This window comes from Galeopterus variegatus, unplaced genomic scaffold (assembly GCF_000696425.1).
Source record: "Galeopterus variegatus unplaced genomic scaffold, G_variegatus-3.0.2 Scaffold1569, whole genome shotgun sequence".
NCBI classification, from domain to species: domain Eukaryota; kingdom Metazoa; phylum Chordata; class Mammalia; order Dermoptera; family Cynocephalidae; genus Galeopterus; species Galeopterus variegatus.
Genome location: NW_007727680.1, coordinates 323,152 through 334,890, shown reverse-complemented (window position 1 = coordinate 334,890; position 11,739 = coordinate 323,152). Strand labels below are relative to the sequence as shown.

The window sequence follows — 11,739 nt, the reverse complement described above, 5'->3', positions numbered from 1 at the left end:
CTCTTGTTACAAAAACAAACCCAAAATGGGTAACTGTGAGATGATATGTATGTTAACTTTCACTGTAGTAACCATTTTACTATCTATATGTATCCCATATCATATTGTGTACCTTAAATATACACAATACAATTTATTTTTTAAGCAAGTAAATTTTTTTTTAAAAAAGAAGGATTCTAAGGTAGCTTAAATTCATTCTTTTATTCGTATAGTAAGAGTCAACTTCTTGCAAAGCACTATATTCTAAGTGCCTTATGTTCTAGTTAGAGTCTACTCAACAGAATTAAAGTGATCTTAGTGACGTCCAAATGCATTCTGTCTGGACTGACAAAAGAGCATTCTTCACCAGGGAAGGAAGAAATAATTATTCTTATCTTTATAGTCCTTCTAAACAAACTATTTATAAAAACAGGAAGTTCTGCAACTGAATTGTTTTCTTCCCTGAGAAGCTACCCAGGTGACCAGCCAGCACTCATGCCTTCCAGGCATCATCCAGGATGCACTGAACCTGCCTCTGATTTCTTTAGGGGCTACAAGCACCCCCAGTGATGTGTGGTACAACTTCATCGAACTGCCCTACCACGGGGAAAGCATCAGCATGCTGATTGCGCTGCCCACCGAGAGCTCCACCCCACTGTCGGCCATCATCCCGCACATCAGCACCAAGACCATAGACAGCTGGATGGGCACCATGGTGCCCAAGAGGGTGCAGGTGATCCTGCCCAAGTAAGTTGCCCCTTTCCCTGGAAGACAATAATGGGATTGTTCAATAGGTAGCTATTGTGTTGCATACCAGAAACGTGAGGCTAAACTGTGGCACAGGATGAGGTCTGTTTTATTTTGCAGACACTGCATGGTGGGAAAACCAGGCTATGCTCTTCTAAAAGCTTTTTTTAATCCCTGTGCCTGTTGCATGGTAAGATAATAAAAAGAAAGGGGAGGAGGCAGGGTTGGTCTCTGAACCACCACGTGCGCACATGCTCTTCATGACACTGTGAACGCTTTTTACATATCTCCTTCTGTTCAAAAGACTGAAAAACACCTATGTATCATATAGTATGGTTGAAAGTACAGTGAACTTCAAGTGTTTTGATAAAGAGCTACAGTGTAATTATTAAGTTTTAGCTAGAAGTTGCTGAAGACCAAGGCCCAAAAGCTAGGTGGTAAGGAAATATTTTGAAACCACACAGGTGGAATTCTTACATTGGTATCTAAGGCAATTTTTCTATTACATCCTAAAAGTATAATATAGATGGAATTTGAGCTCTTATGACTTGAGGCCAAGGGAAAAGTAATCCCAAATTCTGTATGAATCCTGTGTTTCTAACTGGTGGGGGAATGCTTTGTCCAGACCTGTGAAGGAGGCACTGGGTGTTATCCCCTTGCTATGAACTTTAGAACATTATCGTTCTCCCATTATCCAGAGCTTTTAACTACCCAGGCCTGGGTAGTAGTGGAAAGTTCTCCTAGCTTTTGATTCTTCAGTCATGGAGTTAAGTATTCAGAGTAATATATTCATAGTAAATGTTAGTAATTCTCCCAAGATTATTGTTTTTGGTAAGATAAGCCCTCAAGTAGTCAATGCTTGACATAAATGAATAAGAAGGTGGCGTTGTAGGCCTCATGGGTGACACACAGGTCAATCACCACTGTAGCCCATCTGTGATGAGAACCTGCCCACCTACCCTTGTTGCTTTTCTGCAGGATGAGATCAAATCTGGTAAAACATCCTCTGATGACAGGTGTAATAACCAGCATTTACATATGCTGGTCCCAAGGCTAGGTAGGCCACACATATCCAAGAAACCCATATTATACCCAAATATAATACCACATCACCTACTCCTAATATCTTTTCCTGTTTTAACAGTAAAATGCTTTCAAAATCCCAACATAAACTAACAGGAATGTGTAGCTCCTCTTTTTTGGCCATCTTCAATCCCAGTAAGGATGGTGGTTCTTGCAGCAGCCAAGATGATGGCTCTTTAGTTCGATATGGGGAAAAACTGTAGGTATTCCACAGTACCAAGAACTTGGTAACACCATGAAGCTCCACATCAGTATAAAAGAAAGTGCTTTGGTAGATCTTGCTAAGTATTGGAAGAGGTGAGAACGCCCATACTAGCTGTTGGTAAGTACTGTGTATTTTGCCAACTAAGTGTTTGAGAGATGAGTTCTGTACTTAGCTGGTATTCAAATTTTGGGATTTAAACTTAAGATACAATTCAGACTGGTGCTCATATCTTACTTTAAAAAGAATCAGTTTGTAAACATGCACTGATTATATAATTTTGTATCATTTATAACCTAGTGATTCTTTCCCCTTATTTCCTTCTTTCATGATAGGTTCACAGCTGTAGCACAAACAGATTTGAAGGAGGCACTGAAAATTCTTGGCATCACTGAGATGTTTGATCCATTAAAGGCAAATTTTGCAAAAATAACAAGTATGTTCAATTTAAAACTTATTCTTAAACTTGAAGAAAATGTTCCAAACAGAGCTTCAGATTTGTTCAGAGGGAAAAAGTCAGAATTAAGAATGTGTTGTCCTAAAACTGTCCAATGTTTAATTTTGATATATTGTGAATTGATGCTATTGACCTTCGTCATTTAACTCAGCGTGTGTCGTTCATCTCTATATTTTACATGTGCATTTCTTCTGAAGCCCTGGGGACTACACAGTTAAAGAAGCATTTCATATATTGCCTCTATTATGTAAAAGTTTGGCTCTTAATTAGGTATTAGCCTCTTTTTGTTTTCAAATGCAAACTTTACGTTTGAAAAAAATCAAGATTTTTTGAGCTCTCAAATATTTGCCTACTTCCATTGAGCAACTGTATTCAGATATATTCAGATATGTATTTTGGCATTTTATGCCCATTAATCTGAAATAATATAAATTCAAGTGAGTTTGAGTAGAACTTTTTTGCCAAAGCAACTAAGACGTACCTGGTCACTTCCCTTCATTGGCCAGTACATGTACTTTTTTTCTAGAATTGTGTTTGAATGGTCAGTTCTTTCTCTTTTAAATTTAGAATATAGCAACCTCCTTCCAAAGAAAAGTCATGGCGTGAACATTATCTGTCCTGCAGTTTCTATTTTTCCCCTAGAGTGGTAAGAAATCAGTTCAGTGTCAACCTCCGCTGTGTGCTAGTGCACACCTGAGTACCTGTTCTGGGAACAAACACGGCTCCCCTGGTGAAGCTGTAGCTCCATGGCTGTTCTCATATCCTTCCATCCCTTGTGACTCGAATTCTGCTCCCCAGCCCAACGGCATTAGCATCACCTGGCAGCTTGTATGAAACGTACAATGGGTCTGACCCAGGCCTACTGAATTAGAATCTTCATTGTCAATGCCCTCAGCCACAAAAGTCTGAAAAGCACTGTTTTAACTTACACTTTTTCCTTCAGGGTTATCAGTTATAGCCTAAATACTAAATGGGGAGGGAGGTGTTCACAGGGAGGATAGGTGCCCCAAATTCTCCTGAGAAGTTCTCTTTAACCTGCAAGTGACGCAGGCCCTATAAACATGCAGCTCAGTCACGCTTGGTCATATTAGAGGTGGGAGTTCATGCAGACAGTTCGAAACCAGATGACACAAAGAGTACTGTATGTCTTTGCATCCAGATCTATGTCCCATCCAGGCTAACAATAACTTCAGCATGTGTTCTCCTTAAAAGCTACTCCCAGTAGGTATTACTCAGATAGTCAGGCTTTGCTGAGAAGGAACGTGAGTTCACAGAGCGTCCCTGAGGCACAGCTGCAATCTTTGCATCCAGATCTATGTCCCATCCAGGCTAACAATAACTTCAGCATGTGTTCTCCTTAAAAGCTACTCCCAGTAGGTATTACCCGGATAGTCAGGCTTTGCTGAGAAGGAACGTGAGTTCACAGAGCGTCCCTGAGGCACAGCTGCATTCCTGCCTCTCCCCTCCACAAGTCTAAAGTCAACACTCTTCTCTCACTCATATGCCCATGGGATGAGAGGCTGTTGCCATGGAAAGCCAGCACTCACTCTGCCACCAACTAGCTGTATGATTTGGAGGCAGATTTCTTAACACCCTGGGTCTCAGTTTCCCCATCTGTAAATGCTGTCTGAAATTCTTTCTGGGTTTGATATTCAATAACTGAAAAATAATATTGTTGTCTCGCTTCTTCTGGAAAACCGTGCTCCCTTTTTAAAGCTCTGCTCTTTCCATTTTTAAATAAAATTCATAGTGATCAGAGTTGAATTGATAGAGGCACTAAAACACGTGGGGTCTGGGCCTCCATCCGCAGAACTGAGTGTCACAATTCACCTAGCAGAGACCAAAATTCACCACAAGTGACAGCCGTCTGCAGCCTTCCACCACCAGATCTGTCAGGGGTCACTTCTCCTGGCACTTTTTAAGAATTGGTTTGTCAGTAATGGGCTTGTTCAAAAAAAAAGAAAGAAAAAGAAAAGGAAAGAAAAGAATTGTAATTTACCATGGCTTTAAGGTTACTTCCCAACCAAACAGATGGCCTGCATATCAAACAGATGCTGACTTGGTTGTATTTTCTGGAAACAGGGTCAGAAAACCTTCATGTTTCTCACATCTTGCAAAAAGCAAAAATTGAAGTCAGTGAAGATGGAACCAAAGCCTCAGCAGCAACAAGTAAGCACCAAGCCACATGGCAGGGCTCGCTCTAGCAGGGAAGCAAATGTGCACCCATCCATTCATTCATTTAGCAAATATGTCATGAGCCTAGTTCCAGCCGGGCACTGTGGGTTCACCCTCGGGAGTCAGCAGTAAGTCTAGACAGTTCAAGGACCTGCAGCCAAGAACCGCAGAGTTTGTTTCATTAAAGAACAGCATTTCAGTTAAAGGAATTTCTCTAGGACAGGAGTCAGCAAACTTCTGCAGCGAGTCAGATACTCTGTATTTCAGCTTTGTGGGATGATACTGTCTCCCTCCCAACTTCTCAATGCTGCCATTGTAGCGTGAAAGCAGTACAAGTGAACGGGTGTGGACGTGTTCCAACAAGAATTGACTTATAAACAGGATTTGGCCCTGTAGACTTGACCTGTGGACAGTAGCTTGCTGACCCCTGCTCTTAGGAGGATAAAGCACATTCTGGCTTCTTACTGGCAGAAAAGACCAGTCTTCAGATTGAAGCATAAAATAACAGCAAGTGCTTAAAGAAAAATAGCCAATCAGGTCTATCCAGGACAACGTGAAGAAGTAGTGAGCATCTGTTGAATTGCAGCAGGATTGCTATGCAGCCTTCCTTGATAATTAGAACATCCACGTCTGCTTTCTCCTCAGTGGCTTATATAATGAAGGAGAAAGTAGAACAATCTTAAGTTGTTTTGAGATTGGATGAATAGATCTGGCCAAACTTTGTGAGCTCATAAGGTGAATATCTTAGCTTTACTTGCAGCTGGGCTGAATATTTCTGGTCACTAAAAAGGTACCATTTATACTCACATGGTCATTTCTCTGTGTGCACACATCACTAGTGTCTCTTCCCCTTCTAATAAGGACACCACCCCTATTGGATTGGGGCCCTACCCTTATGACCTCATTTAACCTTAATTTACCCCTTAAAGGCCCTATCACCAAATACAGTCACATTAAGGGGTTGGGGCTTCAACATATGAATGAGGGGTAGGGGGGTGGGGGGGGGCAGACACACAATTCAATCCATAATACCTGCTAACTATTCATTTGTTTTTAATAACCCTGGGTAGAATGGTTTGCCCCAGCATAACTGCAGACGTTTCCTTTATAACATGAAGATAAGGTTGTTAACGCTTCCCAGGGGTTTGAGGAAGAGGACTGAACCATTGCAGCAGGTATGTGGTACTTATGCCACACACCTGCCCTCCTTTGAGGCCTTGTCACAGGCTTACTAAATGGAAGCCACCATTGGTAAGCATGGCAGAGTAGGCATGTCTAAAACCCCCGAGCCTAAAGAAGTTTGCTTTCTAAGACAGATGTCTACAGCTGATGAGTCGAGTAGCAATATAAGGTAGCAGATCCCAGATTGGTGGTCTACATTGCTGGGATGATGATCCAAAGGAGAAGCTGAGGATCAAGCTGGGCCCTGCTGTACAGAAAGGATCTGGACAGGCTAAAAAGGACAAGGGGGCTTTATCAGTAAGGCAGTTTGTATGAATAAAAAATAGTTAAAAATAAAAAGTTAATGTACATTGGGTGTTTATTTAATGACAAACACTGTTCTAAGAGCTGTACTATGTTTTAGGGCATTTAATCTTCATAGAAACTCTATGAGGAGTAAGTACATCATTAGAGAAGATGGTGTTTTTGTAAATGAGACGGTATATGTAAATGGCCTGGCCCCTGCTAGGTGCTCAATAAATGGTGACTATTGAGCCTGTTATTGTATGGCCAGCCTATGGGACAGGAATTAAGTGTCCTCAGATGCTAGCATGTGAGGGCCATCCATCAAGCTAATGAGCTTGCTGGCCTCCCACTGGGTGTACAACACATTTTCCTTTTCTTCCCATAGCTGCAATTCTAATTGCAAGGTCATCGCCTCCCTGGTTTATAGTAGACAGACCTTTTCTATTTTTCATCCGACATAATCCCACAGGTAAGTGATTCTCCTCTTCAGTTGTTCACTAGTTATTAGAATTCAGAAAGGCGTATTGCAGTCATAGATATATCCTTTCCCTTGTGTCAACAATTGCAAACACTTTGAATGATACAGCCACCCACGTTAAAGACAGGAAAATCAAGGCTGTGTTTACAGAGTGTGATGGAATCTTGTAAATACTGACAGGATTTTAGGTTTTTTGGGCCTTTTTTATTGTTTTGTTTTCTTGTTTTTTAAACATCTAGAGAGGCTCAGCATCCCTTTGGGGGCATTTTTGACTATTAATTTTTCTGTATTTTCATAAATACAGTAGTTAAATTTTGTAAGAAGCTACATGTCTTCAAAATTTGTAAGCCCACTGTGTTATTATGACCTGGAAATTGTTAATTCAGTAGATCTTAGCTCTACAAGTTATGGGTTCAAATTTGGATCTGGCCTTTAGCTTCATCTTTAAGATGAGAATAACGATAGTTCCTATGTGTTAGTACAGTTATTAAGATTGCCTTTGTGGAAAAGTTGGCTCCATGTTATACAGACTTGGCATTAATACATTTTACTTGTACTATTTTTTAATCAGTAATATAAGATAGTTCCTAAAGCTTTTATCTTATTGCATCTTTAATGTCCTACTTAGTGTACTCTAGAGCTGAACAGTCCAATGTGAGAGCTTCTAGCTACATGTGGCTATTTAACCTTAACTTTGTACTATTTTTTAATCAGTAATATAAGATAGTTCCTAAAGCTTTTATCTTATTGCATCTTTAATGTCCTACTTAGTGTACGCTAGAGCTGAACAGTCCAATGTGAGAGCTTCTAGCTACATGTGGCTATTTAACCTTAACTTTAAATTAATTTAAATAGAATATAATTAAAAATCAATTTCTTAGTCACACTAGCCACATTTTAAGCACACAATAGCCACAAGTGGCCAGTGGCTACCATATTGGACAGTGAAGATAGACCATATCTATCATTGCAAAACGTTCTGTTGCACAGCACTACTGAGAAATAGGTTAAACAAGGCTCCTCCCCTTCCCTTCCTTTAACTATAATACCTATCATATTATTTTAGGAGTTATTCTTTTATGGAGTTATGCATTGTTTCCTTTTAATTCTGTAGGTGCTGTCTTATTCATGGGGCAGATAAACAAACCCTGAAGAGTATACAAAAGAATCCATGCAAAGCAAAGACTGCTTTGCAATGAAGAAAAGACTCCTTTCTTACATCTTTCATAGTTCTGTTAAATATTTTTGTACATTGCTTCCTTTTTCAAAACTAGTTCTTAGGAACAGACTCAGTGATGCAAGCATTTCTGTTCTGGGTGGTTTTAGAAGAAAAAAGGGCAGGATGGCTGGAACACTGCACTGAGGAATGAATAGAAAGGCTTCAAAACGTCTAAAAGATTCTTTAAACTACTGAATGGTTACCTAGGTTAACAACCCTCCTCAGTATTTGCTGTCTGTCCAGTTCAGAATTTTTGTTTTGTTTTGTTTGTATGTGTGGCTTTTCAGAAGAAATTTAATCAGTGTGACAGGAAAAAAAGAAAAAAAGACATTTTATGGTAGCTTTTACATTTTTATGGAAAAAAATATTATTTGCCTTTTTAAATCTTTTCCCCATCCCCACCCAAAGTCTTGTTAGAAAGCATTATTTTGGGGATAGAAATAGTGAATCTGTAGCCTCTTTGTGTTTTTATTGTTGTTGTTGATGTTGTTTTATATAATGCATGTATCCACTTAAATAAAGTTTAAAAAACTAATGTCTTGCTAGACAAGGTTTGCTGTTGTGCAGTGTGCCTGTCACTACTGGTCTGTACTCTTCGGATTTGCATTTTTGTATTTTGTACAAAGTGAAAATAAAGTGTTATAAGTAGTAAAAAAACAAACCGAAAATGACATTTCTTTGTTACTTGAAAATATAAAAAAAGAAACCGAACCCTTTAAAAATACTTCAGCCTCTTCTAATAAACATTTGCACTTAAGCAAACGGCAGGAAGTTCAAAGGCCCTGGACTTTTTCTGTCTTTTTCCTTTAAATCTGACAAGCAAACACTATTCCCTGCTTCAACACTTCTCAATTTATAGATCGCTCCAAGAGAGTAACTATTATGGTTATCCTAGTTCTAATCGTAACCGCAGTTCACTCAAGCAATGGTCGTCGCAGCAAAGACAGGGATTTTGTAGCAAGTACAGAAAGAAGTTGCTGGGTACTAATATAGTCTGGAAATCTGAGGGAGCAGTGAAAGTTTCATTTTGGTGATAGGCTGGAGTGTTTGTTTTCTGAAATGACCTTTTTTCATTCTTTTTTGGGATAACTGTCCAAGTTTAACTCAAACATCACAATTCTAATGTTACCATTTGCCTTTTTTTTTCAATAATTTTCCTAAAGATTTGCATAGTCTTATCTTAATCAGAATGGTTTAAAACATTTCTTATCAAAACTTAAAAACATTTTTTCCTTTTTTTTTTTTTTTTTAGCTCATTAGCTCTACTTGTCACTCTTTAATTATACATTAAAAACTCACATTTGGCACTCTACCAGTTTGCCATTTGCAATTCCCATTTAAGTGAGCCAAGCTTTGCTGTTTGCAAATAAGTATGTATACTTCAGCTAACCAAGAGAGAAGGGAGAAAGGGAGAACTGCTTCTTTATTAAGAAGTAAATGCCAAAAAATTATTTTGAAGGGATACCTCAGGCCACTTACACTCTAGGAAACATGGTAATAGGTATTAAAGCCTTTACAAGCCAGTGTTCCAGTATTCTACTTGCATTCAGTATATTATTTTGAATAGTTTAAAATAGTAATAGTTTTGTCAGTAAAATGAGAATAATATATTTGATTCATTCACTCATTCATTCGAGTGCTGTATTAGTCATGGTTCTCCAGATAGATAGATGAGAGGGGATTTATTATTATGGAAATTGACTCACGTGATTATGGAGGCTGAGAAGTCCAATATGCTGTCTGCAAGCTGGAGAACTAGGGGAGCTGTCCAAGGGCAGGAGAACATGGGAGTCCAAAGTCAAGAAGAGAGAGCAAATTCATCTTCCCTCTGTCTTTTTGTACTAATCAAGCCCTCAACTGCTTGGATGGTGCCTGCACACACTGGATAAGGATGGATCTTCCTTAGTCCACCGATTCAAATACATATCCCTTCTAGAAACACCTTCAGACGTACCCAGAAATAATGCTTTACCAGCTATCTGGGTATCCCTTATCCCAGTCAAGTTGACACCAAATATTAACCATCACAAGTGCCTATTGGGTACCAAATACTAGAGGATACAGACAGAAGTATGTCTTTTCTCCAGGTAACTTAATCTTGGGAAAGAGACGATCCTAGCACAGCAAGATACCTCACTGTTGCAAGTGTATGAGGGTACTTCAAAAAGTGTGTGGAAAAATAGAATTAAAAGATAATACAAACCTTTCCACGAAGTTTTTGCAGTACCTTCATATTTACAAGATATGGAAGTAGGTCAAAGTGGATATGAGAACGAGAGAGAGGATGTAAAAGTGTCCAGCTCCTGTCTCCAGCAATCCTCGCTCCAGAAAGGACCACTTCATATTTACAAGATATGGAAGTAGGTCAAAGTGGGTATGAGAACGAGAGAGGATGTAAAAGTGTCCAGCTCCTGTCTCCAGCAATCCTCGCTCCAGAAAGGACCACAGAGTTTCCCTTTCTCATGTGACAGTGACCCTGTTATGTGATACAAATGGGCTGTTCCCCAATAGTACATTGGTCACATTTTACTGGACACATTAAATTTTGAAGTATTTGGTCCCATTTCTGAGTACCTCTTTGATTATTAGATAGTAAAGTTTCAAATTTATGATATACCTGGAAAATCATAGTATCAAGGTTCCCAGACTATATATCTTCTCTATTTTCACCTGATTTTCCTAACTTATTCACCTTTACCCCTTCCTCACCAGTCAACACCCAGATTCTAATTCTGGCAGACTTTTCGAAATCTGTTATAATCTCTGTACTGGGGGAAAAGTTCCTCTCCAATTATTTTTTTGTATAATTCAACTTTCACCATTTGATATACCTAAATTGATGAGTCTGTGGTCCATTTTACCTCAAAAAGACCAAACTATGAAAATTCCTTTCCTTGAGGGAAACTGGAAAAAAATTAAAATATTGAGACTGCCACAAAAATTACAGGCCTGTGGTAGATCATTTTTGCTACATAGACATGTTTGAGCAAAACTACTTATCACAAAGATTAGACATCACACTGAGTTTGAATAGGAGACAGGCTGCAATTTTCCTAAAGTAACACAATGGTAGACCTATGGGAAAACTGAGGCCAACAACCAGTGAAGTCACTCTTTTGATACTTAATGAGATGGGTACTTTCAATTCTGCCCGAGATACAATGGAAAAGGGAGTAGGCGCTGACCCAAATACACTGAAAGCTTTATGTCTTATTGGCCTTTGAGTCTTTGTCCTAAAAAGGAGATAATGACAGGTGACCTGAAAAAAACCCCAATCATAAGAGAACTCTACAAAAAGGAACAAGGGAGTGGCCTTTGTACTGGTAACTCTTTGTTTTTCTGAAAATGAAAAACACAAGCTCCACATTAAGGGGTCCAAGAAACTGAAGTAGAAATGGCAGAAATTTTCTGAGCCAGCAGAATAGCAAATGCCCACTTCCTAGGATTGATCAGTGGTGACAGCTGGGAGAGAGGTGAGGACTGTGTAAGCTGGCAGGTGACTTCTATGTCCTCCACCTCCTGTGAATTTTGAAAGACACTATGACCTTTGCCTATTGAGAGTCCACTTTGAGAGGCTAAAGAGTGTTACCATTGGCTTTAAAGCCCCATCTCTTCGGAGATTACCAAACTGAACCTTTGACTCTCTTCAGTCTTGAAGAAAAAGAGAGAGAGATGTGATTTAAATGAGAAATTTGCTAAAGGAGAAATCACTGTTCTTCATATACCAAGTACATTGTTAAGTGTTTGCAGGCTGAATGATTGAATGTTAAGTAGCAAAATGGAAGTGAATTTTTTTTCTTTAGGCCAGTAAGGGGATCGCAACCCTCGGTACAGTGTGGTCTGCACCACGCTCAGCCAGTGAGTGCACCAGCCATCCCTATATAGGATCCGAATCCGCGGCCTGCGGCCTCGGAGCTACCAGCACTGCACTC

General features: G+C 39.4%; 1 protein-coding gene across 1 annotated transcript in view; it reads left to right on the top strand.

The window, feature by feature from the left end:
- The window catches only part of SERPINE2 (serpin peptidase inhibitor, clade E (nexin, plasminogen activator inhibitor type 1), member 2), a 38,457-nt gene extending 29,989 nt beyond the window's left edge, over nt 1-8,468 (top strand). Inside the window, exons 6-10 of the mRNA XM_008577719.1 lie at nt 528-726; nt 2,347-2,447; nt 4,551-4,637; nt 6,496-6,579; nt 7,703-8,468. Of these exons, the coding sequence (XP_008575941.1) occupies nt 528-726; nt 2,347-2,447; nt 4,551-4,637; nt 6,496-6,579; nt 7,703-7,740 (509 nt within the window). The 3' untranslated portion in view covers nt 7,741-8,468. The remainder of the gene's footprint in view (nt 1-527; nt 727-2,346; nt 2,448-4,550; nt 4,638-6,495; nt 6,580-7,702) is intronic.
- The last annotated feature ends 3,271 nt before the right edge of the window (nt 8,469-11,739 follow it).